Source organism: Leptosomus discolor, chromosome 9 (assembly GCF_034619465.1).
Source record: "Leptosomus discolor isolate bLepDis1 chromosome 9, bLepDis1.hap2, whole genome shotgun sequence".
NCBI classification, from domain to species: Eukaryota; Metazoa; Chordata; class Aves; order Leptosomiformes; family Leptosomidae; genus Leptosomus; species Leptosomus discolor.
Genome location: NC_141399.1, coordinates 6,105,684 through 6,124,193, shown reverse-complemented (window position 1 = coordinate 6,124,193; position 18,510 = coordinate 6,105,684). Strand labels below are relative to the sequence as shown.

General features: G+C 49.0%; 1 protein-coding gene across 2 annotated transcripts in view; it reads right to left on the bottom strand.

Annotated features, from left to right (window-relative positions):
* The window catches only part of FRMD4B (FERM domain containing 4B), an 84,214-nt gene extending 68,689 nt beyond the window's left edge, over positions 1-15,525 (bottom strand). For both annotated transcript variants that reach the window (XM_086470004.1, XM_086470003.1), the window contains exon 1: positions 15,364-15,525. In XM_086470004.1, coding sequence (XP_086326130.1) covers positions 15,364-15,525 — 162 coding nt within the window. The remainder of the gene's footprint in view (positions 1-15,363) is intronic.
* Between the last annotated feature and the right edge of the window lie 2,985 nt (positions 15,526-18,510).

Here is an 18,510-nt window from a genome sequence, read left to right as displayed (position 1 = left end):
TCCTGCCTCCACAAAGCCTGCGGCACTGGGGGGGGGGGGCTCAAAATCCTGCTGTCCTGCTTTTGACCGGTGACTCAGAGGCAGCAGCGCTGCTTTGCAGGTGTATGAACGCAGAGAACCAGCCTTGCCCTTAAAAGAGAATTTCATCTCAAAATCCCTACCTGAGCTGCAGTTAACCAGCTATAAAGCACCACCAGCAATTTCCTGTAAGGGCTTTTTTTTCCTCAATCCCTCTTCTGTAACTCATAAGCCTGTAAGAGATTTCAAAGCTTAATATCGAAGCCTCTACACTGACCTCAGATTTTCATCAGCATTTAGGTGAGTTTTTTTCCTTTGGTCCTGAAGGCATTTAGGATCAGATCCTCAGCTGCCTTAGATCAGCACTGCTTCATTGACTTTGGTACAACCAGCCAGCTTACATCTGGCCCGTAAACACGCATGGCTTGATAAAAATACGAAATAAGATGCAAGAATGTATTGCAGTATGGAGCTGCCCTAACTAGGCACATCTCAAGAAAATAAAAGCCTTTGCCTGTCCTTCTGGAAGGAAGGGGCCTGCATGCAGCTGGGGGGAAGAGGGAAAAAGTTATAATCATTTAAATGACCTCAGAGTTTCCTGGTGTGTCTGTTGGGAGAGCAAATCCTCGTCATGTTCCGGCACTTGGAGTTGCTCAAAGCTTTAAGGAATAAGCAGAAAAATAACAAACAGGAGTTCGGTTTTATACCAGCATTTATATGGAAACTTTTTAAAGGATCTGCACAGGTCTCCAAAAATGCCTCGATGCACACTTCTTGTCGGCCTGCTTGCAGCCTACAGGTCCTCCCTGACCCAGCATAGGGGCTCATCACTGAGAGTCCCATGGTGGGAGGTGCTCAGGTGAAAGAGATGGGTGTGGGGTTGGAAACGCTCCACCCCCCCACAGGTGAAGATCCGGGGAAGGGAAACATGCCCCCATCCCACTGCGTGCCCCTCCATCACCTCCTCTACCAGCAAGGGGTGCAGCGCAAGAACCCCCAAGTGACGTCTCCTCTGCACGGTCGCCCTCCCCTCAAAGTCTCCTGGACTTACCGATACCTCCTGCAAAACACAAAGGGGTGGCTCTGGGTCCAAACATTCAGGCTTCCCCCTGGTCCCTCCACACGCCAGCTTGGGCACCTGGTGAGCTCCCATCTGCAGCACCACAGCCTGGCTCAGACCCAATAAACTTGCCGTGATCCCTTCGAAGGGGACAGCAGAGCTTCCACCAGCTTTACAGGGGGCAGACCATGTCTCCAGACATACTGCCTCTCCTTCCTAATCTTCAAGTCATAAAGAAATCTTCGGCCGAAGTCCTGGCTCAAATGTAGTCAATGAATTTTACCACTAACTTTAACAGGGCCAGGATTTTGCCTTAAATTATTTCTTATCTTGCTGTTAACATCAACAGAGGCCAGTATCTGCTTAATGTTAAGTAGCCAGCAATGCACTGAAGTGTCTGGCTACAGCTTTCACCCTTCATGCTATGGCAAACCACCTTGTAGGACCCATCTCGCCCCACCATGGTGACTTCAAGTGTCACCCCTGTCCTTCCCAAGGGCTCCACAGCCCACCCTGGCTCCACACACTCCCATCTCAGCACTCATGGGGTATTTACCTGCAGCAACTGCAGGGACTGTACTAAGCCATTCCTGACCTCCGGGTGTCCCTGTGCTTCTTGTCTCAGGACCAGCCACGCAGGGACAGACACCTGAAGACCCAAACTGAATACCACAACGCTTTAAGATGAGACAGGCTGGAGAAAGCTTACTTAAGTGCAAGCTGGTACAAACGCCCCTTCGATGATGCTTTCCATGGAAATGTTGGCTTTGATGAAGTTTGGCAAAGAGTGAGAGATAAAACACAGTGCCTGGAACGGGGCGGGCTGAGAGGCTCTCTGGGTTGCATGGCACCTTCCTAAAATAGCCACACGAACTGAAGATTCCATGAAAAAACTGGCTCCTGCGGAGCATCAACTGACTTTCATATAGGCCCCACCAGCTGAGCCAGTAAAAAAATCTGGCAAAGCAACAGCCCAAGTGCTCTCCCTCTCCGCAAGCACTGTGGTTTTTCATGGCCAAGTGCCAGCGCACTTTCCATGTGATTCTCCTTCTCCCCATTTATTCTACTATTTGTCATTGCAGGGGATGGCTTTTTCACCTGTTTTATTGACGGTTTGCCGATCTGTACAGGACAACAGGCACAGCCTCTTGCGGTCATTAGAAAGATCCCACTCACTTGAGCAGATCATGGGGCTTTAAGCCTCATCCTCCTCTGCCAAAATGTTCAAATACAATGCTCAGAAGTAACGATGAGCACACCAATAAAAAGAAAAACAACAACAACACCCAAAACCAGCGAGAAATGAAAACCCAGGGAACAAGTTAATTCCATCTTCCTCAAAGTGATAAATACAGTATCCCAGCCAAGAGATAAAGCCCTTTGTCAAGAGCACAATATAAACAGGAGAACTGCTGCTTCTTGGTCTCTACCAGGAGTGTGTAATGGAAAAAACTAACCCCTCTCCTTCCCACAAGGAAATTTTGCAGCGTGGCTGCCTTTCCTGATGCTACCAACGGTGGCTTTGCATACCTGCTGCTGGTCCCTCCCCACGCAGGGGTGCAGGGCTGTTCCCCCACGGACGGACGTGCTGCAAGCACGCAGGCAGCGTTGGTTCCTGCGGCACGAGGCAGAGGGACAAACTGCTGCAGAAGAGCTTTCTCTGGCTCTTCGGGCCCCATGCCTTTCAGCTGTCAAGTGGCATCCAGACAGCATTTCACCTCTCCTGACACTCCCCAAGGCCACGGGATCTTGCTGGCAGTGTTATCAGTAGATGTTGAGTCCCTCAGAGAGGGGGAGAGGTGAGCCATCTTCTTGAAAGGACAGCCCCCTCGTTGCATCAGAATTCTCCTTACATTAAACAAACGTCTCAAGCTCAAAACTGAAATGTTTCTCAAACAGGCCATGTCATTCCACGAGTGCTGATGTTACCATTCCTCCCTGTTTGCAATGTATTTAAAATAACAGGAAGAAAAGAACACAGGCAACTCTACAGCTAATCCTAAAAATCAGGAAAATTAATAGGAAACAATCAGTGCAAATCTGCCACAAATATCAAGTCAATGAAATACTTCATCCAACATCTGCTTTCCTTGGCAGAACACAGCTAATAAATTAGTGTCTGGTGGAGACGCGCTTATCACCGGCAGTGCTGGGACACCGCAGTCGGGTCATTACAGTGCACAAGCCCGTGGTGCTGTTTTGTTCCAGCTCAGTCTCCTGGGAACTCAGGGGGGAAAAAAAGATCCTGTGGGATCAGAGAGCTTTCCTGACACTACCCGATGCAGGGAATGTGGTGTCGGCCCTGGGAAGGGCACTGCAGCAGCACCCTCTGCCCTTGAATGAGTGGTACCCACCGTGGGGCAGGACTGGACGTTTGCCCTCCTGTGACCCGTTCTGACCTTTGCTCACCAACTAGGAGGTTGGAGGCAAATCGGTTAAGCTCCTGCTTCTTTGCTTAAGTCTCTACAGCATGAATCTTGGGAGATAGTCTGTGCAGAGCTTCTGGTAATTGTTCCTGTGTTTCACCCCACCCCAGAAGCCATCCCTGACCCAACTGGAACAGAAACTCAGCTTTCCCCGTTATGGGGATAGTTACAGAAGACAAAAATCCCCTTAGAGAAGGGTTTCCCATCCCCACGGACCCACACCCTGCCCTTGATGCCTCTTTGTCTTCCCAGCTCTGAAGGTCTCTTCCCCATCTCTTTGATGGCTTCTCACAGGCTGCTCCTCTGTTCCCCTCCACCGCGCTTCTTGCTTCACCACCCCCCTGCTCACCCCTGGGTTGGGTTTTTGAGGGAAGACTCCTGAGGCAGGAGACATAAGCAGAGCAAGCCTTGACCAAATATCTGCCGTCCTCTCCAGGCAGCACCACGTCCTCTGAGGGCATTGTGCATCTCTTCCCCTCCTGCCCCATCGAGGTTCTTGCACCCAGCTCATCCCCCATCCTGTCCCCACCCTCCCCCTGGACTTTTCCAGCCGCTCTCATGCTTGGCAGCAGCCCCTCAGGAAACCCAGACACCAGCCTTGAACAGACATTAGGTAATCAGGTGATGAAAAATAATTTCTAAAAAAGGCTGTATCACAAGTCCATCTGAATTGCCGTTGGATCTGTAACTCTTTTAAAAAACGCAAGGAGCAAGCAAATAAACCAACAACAGCCTGAAATCCTAAGCTCTCTGGAAGACATCAAAATAGCGGGTGTCTTGGCTGCAGCGGGCACTCAGCAGCATTTCTGCGGCGGTGCTGGCAGCGAGGAGCCAGCCTGGCTCGTCCCCAGCACCTTGCCAGGCACTCGAGGGGTCTGACAGATTTGGACTGCTCCGCACTCCGCTTCTGAAGCAAAACAAGCACTTCGGATCAAAGGCTCTTTCTCAACAGCCGTTAACGAGCTCCATGTGCACTGCTGCATCTCCAGCACCGACCTCTTCATGAGGGGTTGGGGTTTTTTTTTGGGTAAGAAGGGTGGGGACCTTACTGATGAGACATTTAATAGTCATATGCTGAAAGGAGCTACTGTACCGGGCACTGACCGCCTTTTCTTGGGAGTTATGAATCTGTGCTTTGTTCTGTTTAAATCGTATCTCAGGGCAGCCTGTAAGGGTAATCTCTGAAAACGGGTTTTCTCTATAATCAGAAATTACAGGCTTGCTCTCCAGCTGCAGCAAAGTTACCAAAATCAAGCTTGGATTTAGCACTTTCCTAAAGCAGCCAAGGCAGCACTTACAACAAAGGCAGGAAAAAGCAGCTGTAAATGCTGGGAATAAACAAACAGCCCCTTATCTCCATAATGGAGAGCAAAAGATGCAGAGAAATTTTTATGAACTGATCTTCCAGGACAAAGAAAAGAGCAAGCAGAAAGGTTTCAGCCTGCACTACCGAAGTAGCCCAAAGCAAACCTTCTTTGCTCCGCACTGCCTTCTGGCTGGCTGCTCTCCTGCACTCACAGCTCCGAGCTCTGCGTGATGTTTTAGTCCATGCACAATGTAATAGCACTGAACATTATCTGTTGCTGCTAAGCATCAGAAATTAAAATATAGCCCCTTACCTCCAAGCCACACACCCTGCTGGTTTAAAAGGACCGGAGAAACCCAAGAAGTACTCAACAGCATGCATGGACTAAGCCTTCATGTTTTTTGTACATCCGAGCTAGGGGAAGAAGGGAGACACGATCCTGGACTTCTTCCGTTGCTATATAATCTCAAGGAAGTGACCTTCACATTTGTTGCTTTGATTACAGATTCAGAAACAAAAGCCCTTCCAGCGTGAGTCAGGGGACACAAGAGCTTGAAACGTGACTGTTAAAAATGGAGGCGAGCTGGGAAAGCATTACAATTATTTTGTTTTTCCTTTGTAATATTAACCCCTTTATTATGAACCAAAACCAAGTAAAAAACCCAGCAGTTACCAACTGAAGGCACAGCACAAGGTACAGTGAGACACTTTGCTGTGAGACCACGGGTCCCTGCCAGCCCCCCTGTGCCACAGCAGCCGGCCAAGGACCCTCACACCAACAGCTCTGTGCTTGCTGGGAACTGCCATTGCCCCTCTGGCTCTTCCACCCCATGCATCCCCATCCAGGGGACAGAAGGAGCCTTTATCCTAAAACTTGGTATGGTGCTAAAACTTCAAGCCCCCTCCACTTTCGACCCCTGGGACGGGGGACGCAGCCCCACGGCAGCAGGGAGGCTCACTACCGACCTGAAGATAACCAGAGCTTGTCTTCTCAGCACGCCTGCCCTTGTTTCATACGCTCACATCTCCACAGCCCCTTGCTGCGACAGACACCCCCTCAGGTACAGTGTTTCACTGCATTTCCCAAACTCTTTTCCAAAGCACACATCTGCTGCCTCTGTTGCGAGCTACCACACATCAGGGAGGGAACTGGGAGTGCGGACAGAGATTTACACCCTTGGCCGTCAATCTGAATTTGTTCTGGGGTCAGGGTTAGTCTCTAGGAGTGCAGTTTGCTGCCGGGAGAGATGCAGGAGTAAATCCTCTACCTGCTGTTCTACTGCTCCCTTTACAGGACTGTCTTCTGTGTGCAAAACACAAGTTACACTTCATCTCCCTAATTTCATCCCCTTTGGTGCGTCAACCCACAAGGCTTCACACACACCTCTGGGCTTTGATGCAGCAACACTAACTGTGTAACTGTGTCAGGCAGAGCACAGGTATCAGGCACGGAACCTGAGCTCTCCTCCAAAAGAAATGCCAGATGACTACATAACACTTTTTTCTGTTTTCAGTGAAAGCAACTACAGAAAACCGAACAACTGTGCACCCAAACCCAGGAGGCTGTAACCCCCAGAGCTCCAACCTGACCTCCAGGCAGGTACACAAGAGGCACAGGACCTCAAATTTAGACATGCAGTTACTTCAAAATCTGACACACAAGCCGGTTCCTCCTTCACAAACACAGCCCAGCATTATTAATTTCCTTTTATGTGACCCAAGATTTTAAATCACACCACTGACTCACATCCTCTGGCTGCATAAATTATGGAAGGAAGACTGATGCCAAGGGAACAACACAGTCCAGGACCCCAGCATCCAACACGGGCTAGAAAATACAGGCCAGGGAGAACATCACAAAGTGCTACCAGGGTGGGGAGGAGCTCTGGACACACACCAAGACAACCTCACCTGGGAGCAAGAACAACCTCTTCCCTTGAGCTGGATGCTCTTCTTCAGTTATTTATGCTCCCAACCAAGCAGTCACTACGCACAGAGAGGACAAACCATGAAGACTTTTCCACCCCAGTTTTTATGATCCATGGATCTATCGTAACAGAAAAAAACTAAGTTCAACACCTGGGACAAATTAACTTGCTTTTACCAGAATGGGGAGCAAGAACCTTGGGGTCAAACACTGGAAATCAACACCTCAGAGACACACGCCTCCCACTTCTCAGAGGTACCGAGCCCTCTTGGTCCAGCTCAACTCCCCCAAACAGAAGGCTCTGTGTACCGAGAGGTGGAGGCCAACAAGGGGCTCCATCAGGCTGCAGAGCAACTTGTAAAGCCAGAGCCTTACTGGCGCTGCTGGGAAGAGAAGCAGGGCTGCCTGGTCCACACGATCACACAGCCTCAGCCAGCCCAGTTCCCCTCACCTGGGGCTGCCTCCGTAAATTATCATCAATCCAGACACCTCCAGAGGGCAACTCACCCCAGCTACCCCAGACACCTGGGATGCAGTGAGGTGCAGAGGTGTCTCGCCCTCCTTGTTTAATGCAGAGGAACTAGCTTTGATCAAACATCCACCTTTTAAATAGCTGCAGACAAAGAGGTTTAGGGTTTTTTTCCCCAAAGTGACTTTGCTAAAGCTAGTATTCTCATAGCTGTAAGACTCCAAAAGTTCTTCACGCAATGCTCAGTATCACAGATTTCATGAAAAAAACATAAGCTGGCCCCACATCAGGCCCGAGGATGCCAGGTCAGGTCCAGCCAGCTGGTCCAGACTGTACCAGCAACCTAAGGGGTGGCAGCCAAGATGGTTGTGGGAGAGTATTTCAGAGTAACAAACTTGCATTTGTCTCCAAAACACAGACTCCAAAACCCCAAAATAAGTCGGAAAATAGACAGTGAGTCATTTTTCCTCAGAGAAATGACGTGAAGATTACCTGGGTGGTGCCAACTTCTGCCCTGCTGGGATAACCACAGAGACAGAAACAGCTGGAGGAGGAGAAGAACGCAGCTTCTCAGAGGATGCAGGGCTTCCAAACAAATACTGGTCTGGGCTGTGTAATTCAGCTATACTCTGGGTCACATATAGTTTTTCTAAACAAGAAAAATTTGAATTTAAAAGAAATACAGCATCCCCATAAGAGGTTCAAGCAGCAGGAAGCTGTTGGAGCAGCAAGAGTTAAGCAGGGGGAAGTCTCTGCAACCCAGAGGCCACCAGGAGAAGAGCTCCGAGCTGGGGTTGGGGGACGGCAGAGCTGTGACTCCCCACCAAAGGGTACGTAACCCTACAGCAACTGCAGCACACCCCAGCCTCTCTGAATGGGGTGAACAGATGCGATGTGCTTGATATTAGAGAGGAATTACTCACTCTCACTTTCACCACGGCCTAGCAAACGCCAACTTGCAGTCTGCTAAGCGCACCTGCCCAACCAGATTCCCCATGGACTTCATCTACAGCAACATACTTGTACTCCCAGAACAACCGTGGCAACCAGACGTGTCCAGTCCCTGTCAGCCAAAAAACCTCTAAACTCAGCATGATGGGAACATCTTTGCCTAGGGCAGCCACCTTTCTGGAGAGATTGTTCCCCTCTTGTCTACCTACAGCCTCAGTTTTCCTCTCCTGTTGCACTTCTGCGGCCTTATTTTTCCTACCTGCTTGTTTTCCCACACTTTCTTGCAAGTTTGTGCTCAGTTTGGAGTGTGGAGGGGCTTGGCACACACCTGAATGGGGTCAGAATGACTGGGGTTTTTTATTCCATGGTCTCTCCTCTCTCTTTCCTTGCTGGCACAGCCTGTACCTTTCATGCTATGTAATTCTTGCACTGCCCTCCCCTGCTCTTCCAGCTTCTTCGCTCCCATCCTCCAATCCTCTGCTTTCCTCACCCAGGCACAAGCCAGTAACCTGCCTTCACGAGATACCAACAAGCATGGCCTTCTCCACACCGTACAGCCTCTGCCCAGCCCACATCACCCTACCTAGAAACCACTGGCCCAACGACAGGTGAAACCAGGATGCTCAGAAAACAGCACGTCACTAGCAGCGGCCTTGCGGGCTCAGTGCTGGATGCAGCAACTTTTCCACCACCATTCCCAAGCTTTACTGGGACCACACATCTGCACCCGATAGCGAGCAGGAAGATGAACCCCGGGGCACCCATCACCAGTACAGCCTCTATTCTACATGAGCTGGAAGAGCAACCATGGAAACAGCACAGTCTTAAATCTAACGTTGCTTGGACTGTCAGGGATGGCTTTTAATGGCTAAAACCAGCATATTCAGGCTATTCTTAGCATTTTGATGACCCCTATTCTCCCTGCCTCTCCTTCCCCAACATGCAGAGTTGATGCATCTTTAAATGAACGGTGGACCAATTAGTGGGGAAAAGTATACCTGTGTATTTGTGTGTGGGAGGGTATTTAAGCTAATATATTCCAGCACTGATAACTTTATCCTCTTTGCAGTCTCTGAGAATGAACTGGCCTCCATCTGTACAGAAGATTAGTAGAATTACTAATCACTAATTATGACTCAGAGGTTTTAAGAGCAACGCAGACTGTACAAGGGTGGCCTGATTTTTAGAAAATGAGAAGACAAAGATAGCGCAGTGTTATTTTAAGCACATGGACAGCCCATCCAAGATCACAAAGAGCTGCAGTGACAATGCCAGCGAAAGGAGTGACAGAAAGCTAAACACTTGGACAAAAAAAATGATGTATGGAAAAACCAGCGTGTGCCCGAAACACTTTTAATTTACCTTTTCATAAGCCTCTTGTCCAGTCAGAGCAAGCTGGCCAGCCTCTCTGCACAAGACTGAAATGGAGATTTATCCAGGCAAGTTCATACAGTGACACCTTTGTACAAGAGTCTGCTTCTGAAAAGCGGTGCCAGCGACATTTGAAATCTAACGTATTTTGTGAACTGCGTCAGATCGAAGAAAAAAAAATATTTATACAGGCTAAAGCAGTCAGTGAATAAGAGGCACTGTTTGAAACTGGCACCGTGACACCCTGAAGGAAATGAGATGAAGTTCACAGTCTGGTTGTGAAGTTTGTCTGCTAGGGAAGAGGGAGGAGCAGCACAAAAACTGTATTTTTGTTTGAACTCTCTCAAACAGAAAGTGCTATATCACGAGCTCAAATGGAAATATGTCTGGCAGAGAGCTTTGGAAAGCTGATGCTGGAAGCGTGTAAAGCCAAGTTTAACTCTAAGCTGTCGGGAGGTGGTGCCTGGAGCTGGTCCTGTTCTCAGCTCTGCAAGAGGCTCCCCCAAAGCCCCAGCCACGGGGAAGTCTCCACATGCTGTGTTTGGACGTGATGGAGGTTTCAAGCAGAGCCAAAGCTCTGCAGGTGATGTACGAGCGGTGTCACACCATCAGATCAGATCCCTTCCAACAGAAAAACAGCTGAATGAAAGCAGTCAGAACAAAGCTCTTCCACAGCAACTGGTAATCCCCAGTGCCCAAGTTTACATCTTTGAAGAGGCACATACTCAGCATCCTCTAAAAAGGTCTTTGGAAAGCCCTGACCCAGAAGGACACCCGAGATGCTTCCTTTGAACATCTCTCCCGGGGTCTGTCTGATGCAGAGGAAGGAAAGCTCTGCCCTGACAACACAGCGCTCCCGCTTCGTGCCCACCCTCACCGCTCCAGTGCCACTTTTGAACATTGTGAAAAGAGAAGGGAGAAAAAAAAAAAAAGGCATCTCTAATTTGTTGTCAGCGTTTTTATAATGAAAAGTTAAGGTGTGGTAGCAGAGGAAATGTGATCCTCACTATCCAAACCAACTACGTTAGCACCATAGGAAACAGAAGTCAACCGCTTCCTCTCTCACTCCTCCACCCCAGGTACATAGGGGACAGACACACGTACAAAGCTTATTCATTGTGCTTCATCAGCAAGATATTTTCACTTCACACAGAGGAAATGACCTTTCAGAGGTTAAAGAGCACTTTGCCCAGAAAACTCACATGTATTCCATTTACACTTTCACACCAGAGGTTGTTAGCCAAATTACCAGTGTAACTGAACAGCTTAATCACAGAGATGCTCCCATACCTGGCTTCATGTCCAGCAGATATTAATCACAATGTGTCATTGTATTCTGCAGGGAGTTTGGGGACAGTTTGTCTGGTTTCTCTATTCCCCTTTGCACCGAGCAGACTAACTGACATGCTCTTTAACCCTGACACTAAAGCATTCACTTGACCAGTCTTTAAGAGTCAGCTGCATAATCAAATTGGCTTTGATGCAATTTTTCTTTCATGCTTAAAGCATAGGGGCTAACAAGGAATGACTGTGACGTGGGACGTATAAGTGAATGTATAGGTGGTATTTGTATCTCAGGGGAAGACTGGCAGAGTATGGTAGTGTTGACATCCCAATGAAAGTCAGGCCAGTGGAAACAAGTAACTGAACACAGGATAGACGTTGATCCTGAAAGTTTTTGGCTTTGCCACTGCTTATTAACCTCATTTATATAAAAATTTCGCTTTCTGTTTTACTGCTGTGTAATTAGATTTAACGACAAGTGGCCTATAAAACCAGCATATGGAGAGCCCTGCCAGAAGCTTTATTTTGGAAGAAGTATTGGGATACCCACAAGTGCCACACACCCCCACTGTGGGCATCAGGGGGGGCTCTGGGAAGACCCCAAAGCCCAGCTGGCAGACCAGAGCACTCCATGACAGATCTTCACCACAAAATACAGCCCTCACTCCTTTCCCTCGCAGGAAATGGGGACCCTTGCATGAAGGCATGCCAAATTCTCATCTAGGATTTTTTCCAAGCCCTAATAGCCCGAATAATTCGTATTGACTTGCTGCAGTTAGAGAGAAGATCTATGCCAGCTCTTCCATCAGCTGTTTCCGCAGGTCTGTGTTTTTTCTAGGACAGGCTTTGGATGCCCTCTGCCACTGACAAGACAATGCTCCCTGGCATACAACCCAAGTGCTCACAGGGGATAAACTCACATACTGTACAACCCCCCTCCCCTCCCATGGGTTCAGAGGTTATTTCAGAGTGAAATGGGACACCCGTCAGCACTTTGGCTCTGATGTGAGCTGAACAGCCTCTGGGCAGATAGGCCATCCCGTCTCTTTTGGCAGACGAGACAGATGATGGCAAGCACCCTGGAGCAGAGACCAGCTTGGGGAAGCACCTGAGCTTGACTTGCTGGGCTGGGGCTGAATTCCCTGCACCAGCAACTGGGTGAAACAACAGCCCGTAAGACCTTGGAAGGTGTTTCCCCAAACACACATGCTAGAAACAAGAAGACTAAAGAGAAGGCGACTGACAAAGGCTGGTTTGTTCTTGGTGGTGGTGGGGGGTTTGTTTGTTTGTTCATTGGGTTTTTTTGTTGTTGTTGGTTGGTTTTGTTTGTTGTTTTTTGTACCTAAAGCTGCTAAGGCAGGTAAAGGCTTTATGCTGGCAGAGAGGATTTCAGCCTCCCCTGGCCAGCCAGCTCTGCCCGCGTGACAACCTCTGCACCTGCCGGCTTCGAAGGACGTAGGTGAGAGCCCTGCGTAGACGCACGAAGGTGACAGCGGCTTCTCTGTGCTGGGACTCAAGCTCAGGTCTCCCATAAGGCTAGCAAGCATTTTATTTAAAAAAAAGACCAAAAAACCCCCCTACCACAATAACAAACTTAGCAGCCCAGGGAGAAGAAATCCTACTAGCTTTCCTCTCACCACAATAATGTACTGATGATTAAAGAGAGACCTGCTAGCAGTGTCCAACTCGCCCGAAAATAGCCACTGACCCACAAAACAACATGAACCCCAAATATGGCTCAAAGCAACCCAAAGCCTCCAGGGCTGACCAGCAGCACAAGTGGCTGTCACCTCACCCTTCCCTGCATGTCCCTTGCATGTAGCTCAGTGACAAAGTTCGGACTTGTTTCCTGATTTGTTACACCATGCACAGCCCGGGGAGTCCTCAGAGGGCAAAAGTTTAGTCAAGAGCATTTCTATACCACCTGTGGTATTTTTCACACCTGGAATGTGAAGGAGTTACAGAAATAAGAACATTCTTGATGAAGCCAAGGTGGAAAAGGACTTTGTTAAGCACCTGTCCAGGTGCAAACATTAACAAGAACACAAGGCAAAAATGTGCTTTCATGTGGCTGCACTAACTGCAGGACTTCTTGCAAAAATCTGAGAAGACAAATAGCATCCTTGGCATACAGGAGAGTGTTGTTATATCCACTTTACAGACAAAGAACAGGAGCACAGACAAGGAAGACAACTTGCCCAAGATAATGCAGGATCTGTGGTAATGACAGGACACAAAACCTCACATCCAAGATTAGAGCCTAGTCCCATAGACACTGCAACATCCACCTCCTCAGAGAAACAACCCCACGGAGAGCTCCACACTGCCTATTTTGCTCCTGTACTGCTTCACTGAGCCCAAGGCGAACAAGTGTGCCACAGCATGGCTCAGAGTACACCTCTGAATGCAGGGGTCATCCAGGTACTGTCTCTAGATGTTCCCACAGCTTGAAGTGTTTAAAAAAAAAAAAAAAAAGGAAAAGAAAAATATTTGATTTGACCTGTTACTGGGCTCCGATATCCAAACAGACCGGTGACATTTAATGCTGTGTGCTCAGTCTTGCACCCACCAGACTCGGCCAGGATACTGCCAGGGCTTTTAACAGCAAACGGGCTAAGACTTGAGCACAAAAAGCACCGTGTTATGCGACCCAACAAGGAAGAGCTGCAGGGCATTCTTTCAGCCATCTCCCTAATCTACCCCAAATTACCAGTAGGAAACTCCTGACGTTGAAATACGAGAGTCACCTTGTTCCTGTGTGGTTTCACCTCCCAGGGATGATCCTCAGCAGTAGGCATGGAGCAACAGGTCACTGCATGTCCCCAGCAGTCTGGCTGTGTTCTCCTTGTGGCTGTGACAAGCTGTGGGCAGAGGGGAGCAGGGAAGGGGCACTCCCCATCCACCCCCCTGGCTCAAGGACCACCTGGAAGGATGCCAGAAGGACCAATCTCCTCTTTTTACCCATTTTCACATCCCCACTCTAGGACACAGGCACAAGTCAGCGATGCTTTTCATAAAGACAAGACAGATTAATCCACCAATGACCACTAGGCCACAGTAAGTTTGGGCAGAGATACAGTCATGCTTTGTTTTGAAAAAAAAATCTCTTTTCACTTCAAGCCAACCATCGGAGAATCGCAGCTGAACAGGCTGAATACAGCTGTTGTCAGAGCTGGTCCTCACTGAGCCATTATTCCAGCCCTGGACAGATGGGGTTTGCCTCCACGGGGATGTAGCAAGGAGCAGAGGCAGTCCAAGCTCCATGTTCTTTATGTGACTGGGCTCCAAAAGTAACACCCATAGGGTACAGATGTAGTTGGATTTTATTTATAGAGAAAGAAGGGAGCCAGGGCTGCATTCCACATTTCTTCAGGTCAGTAAAGGTGGGCGAATGGGGAGAAGTGATACCTGTACCCCTGCATTCCCTAACTATACATGATCCATACTCCTCAAGTGACACACGCCAAATATACCACAAAGTGTACAGATGATGGATGTAAACAAGATGCCCAAATGCATTTGAGCACTTGGAAGCACTCCTATCACCGTAAAGCTGTTCTCCCACTCCTGGGCATACCTTAGAGCTAAACAGCAACAGATCCCTTTGGGATTAAACAGGCACAGATGTCCTTTTAGCACGACTTTCCCATGGAAGTTACATCCTGATGGTTCTGGAGAGCTGTTTGCTATGAGCTGTGTCACTGTCTGTATTGCAACACACCAGGGAGAGGAGAGAAGCAGCTTTGAAATATTCCACATAATCTAGCAAACACGCACACTGACACTGTGACCAGGAGCACATCGCAAGTTTATACATGAGGCAAAAATAAACACAGACACACAAAAATAAATAACTGCCAGCAAAAACAGATGCCAAAAAGAGTGACACCACCTTCACTGCAACTGGATACCACAGTAAGTGCAAGTACAGTGCTGTATTTTTTGCCTGCAGGAAGGGGAGCCTCCCAATTGTTGTTTCAGGACTGACTACAGCCCCCCCAAACAGCAATCCCCCTTTGCCATGCAAAGTACTATCCCATTACAATCTGCCACTATTCAGCGACGCAAACAACCGGCAGAAAAAGCTACAGCCAGCCTCTCCCGTGGCAGCATCGTGCTCAGAGTGCCTGATGGCAGCTCAGCTCTGTCTCCCGGATCCCCAGCGCAAGGATGGTGACAGCAGCGAAAGGGGCTCTGAGGGGCTGCGGTACAGGGGGGCAGTCAGCTGCCAAAACACTTTTAGATAAACTGGCTGCCAAAACACATTTCACACAGCAAATATCTCCCCCAAACCCTGAATTCAAGGCAGACCCACAGCGCTGGCTGGCTGGCAGCAATAGTGGCCATCAGCTCAGACTCGGATTCTAGACCTGCCGAGCCCCTTCGCTGCGGGAGCTGTGCCTCTGCCTCGACGCTCTCGCCTCACCCCGTCCCAGCCAACTCACCCGGGCACACCGAGGGGTCAGACAGGCGAGCGAGCACGTGTGCATCAGGTGGCACGATGGTGGTTTTTTATCAAGACCCGGGGTGGCGACTAGGGTGTTTTTTTACCTGGTAGACGTCCCGGAGGCCGCACCATGCTCGCAGGGCTTGCCGGCACGCCCGCAGCCGGGCAGCGTACCACCTCCTCAGCGCTGCCACTGTCACCGTCCAGACGAAGCGGCTCCCGCTGAAGAGCAGATCCTCCACCCCGCACATGAACACCGAAGCCATGAGCTGCTCCACCGGAGAACCAAAATCCTCGTCCCGGCTGGCTCCCGCTGGCTCCCGCTCCCTCGCTCAAACGCCTGGCATGACGGCAGCCCGGCTTTATACGGCGGGCGGAGGGCAGGGGTGTTGCACAGAGCCAGGGTCAAGCCTTAAAACAAACTCCTCTTTCACGGCGCTTCCTGGGCAGATTCCCAGGCATGCCCTGGCCGGCGGCGCCTGAAGCCGAGCCAGCGGCTGCAGTAGCTCAGCCCTACCAGCAGCTCACACAGCAGCCTTGTCCTTCTTAGCAGCTTATATAAAGCTGTTAAGCTCCAGTAGCTACCCCTATGTTTTCTAATTAAATTTTAACCCTTTTGCCATATGCCCTGACAACAACCCCATTTAGAGGCGAAGGAAACCGCTCGGCAGCGTTAATCGCCACCGCGCTCGGGTAAGCTGGGCAGGCGCTTCGCGCACAGCTCCCGCCTAACGCCCGGCGCTATCTGCCTCCGACACCTCATTATCTGCCATAGACGGAACAAAGCTGTCATCGTTTTCTCCCGGCTGATCCCGTGCTCAAGTTATACACTAGAAATCCTAAAAAAGCACCTTTGGGAGCCAGCAAGTGGAGGAAAAGAAAGAAAAAATCAGAATATTCCTGCAGAAGCAGATGCACTAACTTCTCTTCCAGCTCAGATCACAGCAGATGCTCACAGCATAGAGCCTTCTCTCTGCTCCACACCTCCCCGCTGGTTGTTGCGTTGTACCAGTTAAACGCTCAACACCTGCTAAAGAGATGATTTTGCTCTGCTCTTAAACTAATTCCATTAATGCAGCACTCGCTGCACGAGAAAAAACAAAGCTGCTCATGCTAGCTGAGCTCTTCACAAACAGCAAACAAACACTGAAATAATAGCCCACAAGAGACTCCAGCCTTGCCTCAAGAGTTGGTTTAAAATTAAGCAGCACCCTACTCTTCTGAGGCTTAAACTCTTAATGCCGCCAAGCCGCACCTTTCATTTGTGAGCTCTTTCCTATTAAAAGCTATGGGAGGGTGGAAGTCAAAGTGTAATTAATCTCTTAAAGACCCTCTCAGAGGATTTGACATTTCCTAAGCTTTTTGGGACATAAGCTGCAGCGAACCCCCACATGCCACCATCAGCACCTTGCTGAAGAAACTACTCAGAGCAGATTTTTTTGGCTAAAACCATCAGCAAGACCAACCTGTAAAAGTAATCTCTCATGCAATGAACTGAATGGAAAGGGGGCAGGAACAGCTTGCATAAAGGCTGCATGGAAAAGCTAAATCCCATGGCACTGCTGGTACTGCTGCCCCAAGGGCACCGCCTGCAAACAGCCTCTACACCAGAGTGGCAGCAGCCCTCTCCTAAACGCTCCTCACGGGGCGGAGGAGACACCCTGCCTGCTCGCAGCACAGCGCAAGTATCCACAAACCCATTTCTTTCCGTATTAATCAACCTCCTTGAGCCTACGCTCACGCACAGCGAGCTCCTGTGTCACAGCCGGGCTGAGGTAATTCTGCAGACAGACAACTGCCTGGTTTAGACAGCCTTTGGACCTGTGTCTCTCCAAACATCACAACTTTTTCCTTTTATGCACCACAAAGCAAAAGCAGCTCTGCTTCTCTTGGTGCTGGTATCTATTGGCTATGCTGCTGCCTGGGAGTTTAAATCTCTGAGCCTTGCTTTTACACGGGGAAAACAACTGTATTTCAAATGTTATTAAAGCTGTTACAAAGCGAGCCGGTGCAGAGAGAGATACGGCTTATTATTACAAGACGCAAGTACCGGCTCGGGCTCTACACTGAAATGCAGCATCCACATACCCACCCTACGAGGTTTATCGCCCCTTTGAATGCTGTTTTAGAGCCTGTGGCCACAAGGAAGTCTTCCTCCCCCTCCAATGTTGCCCATTGCCAGCGTTGTGTGTTCAGAGGACTTCGACATCAACATGAACGTGCAAAATGGAAAAAGTTTCTGTCTTCTGCTGGGAGAGAACGGTGACAAATATCTCCAGAGAGTTATTCCAATAACCTAAGCCAACACCAGCGCCAGGCTCGGCAGCATGTAATTCCCTCAGATAACACCGCTTTGGAGAGGAACCAGCCAGGAAAATCTCCAATGGCATCTGTGCATTATGGCCAAGTCATATCCAAATTTAAACACAGAGATTAAAAAAAGAAAGTCCAATTTTCAAGTTCCATTTCTAAAAGAAAAGGAGCTTTGTAGTCAAAGGAACAGCGCAGGGAACAGTTGCGTCCTGCGCCAGGAAAATCCAACCAACCTACTATGAAAAGTTTAAATACTTCTGCTCTGTGCCTGCTGTCCTCAGAGCCTTTTTGTTCTCCCTATCACTTAACTAGATTGAAAAAAGGACCATGAGGATTTTCTCCTTTAACACAGCACGAGAGATTTGGGTTTGGCTTTTTAAAACTGGTCTATGATCCATGGTATCTTTAAATTGAACTTCCACGTTTTGCACAGCTGCTCTTTATGCTTCCCAAGTTAGTGTGCCTGAGCCATGGCCTCAGACGGCTCCGTCTCAGAAAGCAGAGCCATACATACTCAGGCCTCCCCTCCTCAGTACTCCCAACCACTTTACCGTCAATATTTCCATTACCTTGTGCAGGCTTTATGCTCTTATAGTAAAGTTATAGCTCCACATGTAGGCTAGAGCAAGGCAAGAACCTTTTCCTCACCCTATACCCTTAGGGTATATGGACTTCCAAGTCCAGCCTCATGATTAAAAGCTTCACACACATCTTGTCATCCCTGGTGCAGATGAAGTAGGTGACAACAATCTGAATCAAGTGCTTTCACTTTCCCAGTTGACCCAAGAACATGAGGTAGTAATCACACCATGGTGTCTCTTGAACCTGGGGCACGGCGCTGAACACCCACAGAACAAAAAAGAGCGAAGAAGGTTTACGATGCAAAGAGCAGGTAAATGCAATTTGGAATAATTTTGCTGGTTTAATATGCAGATGAT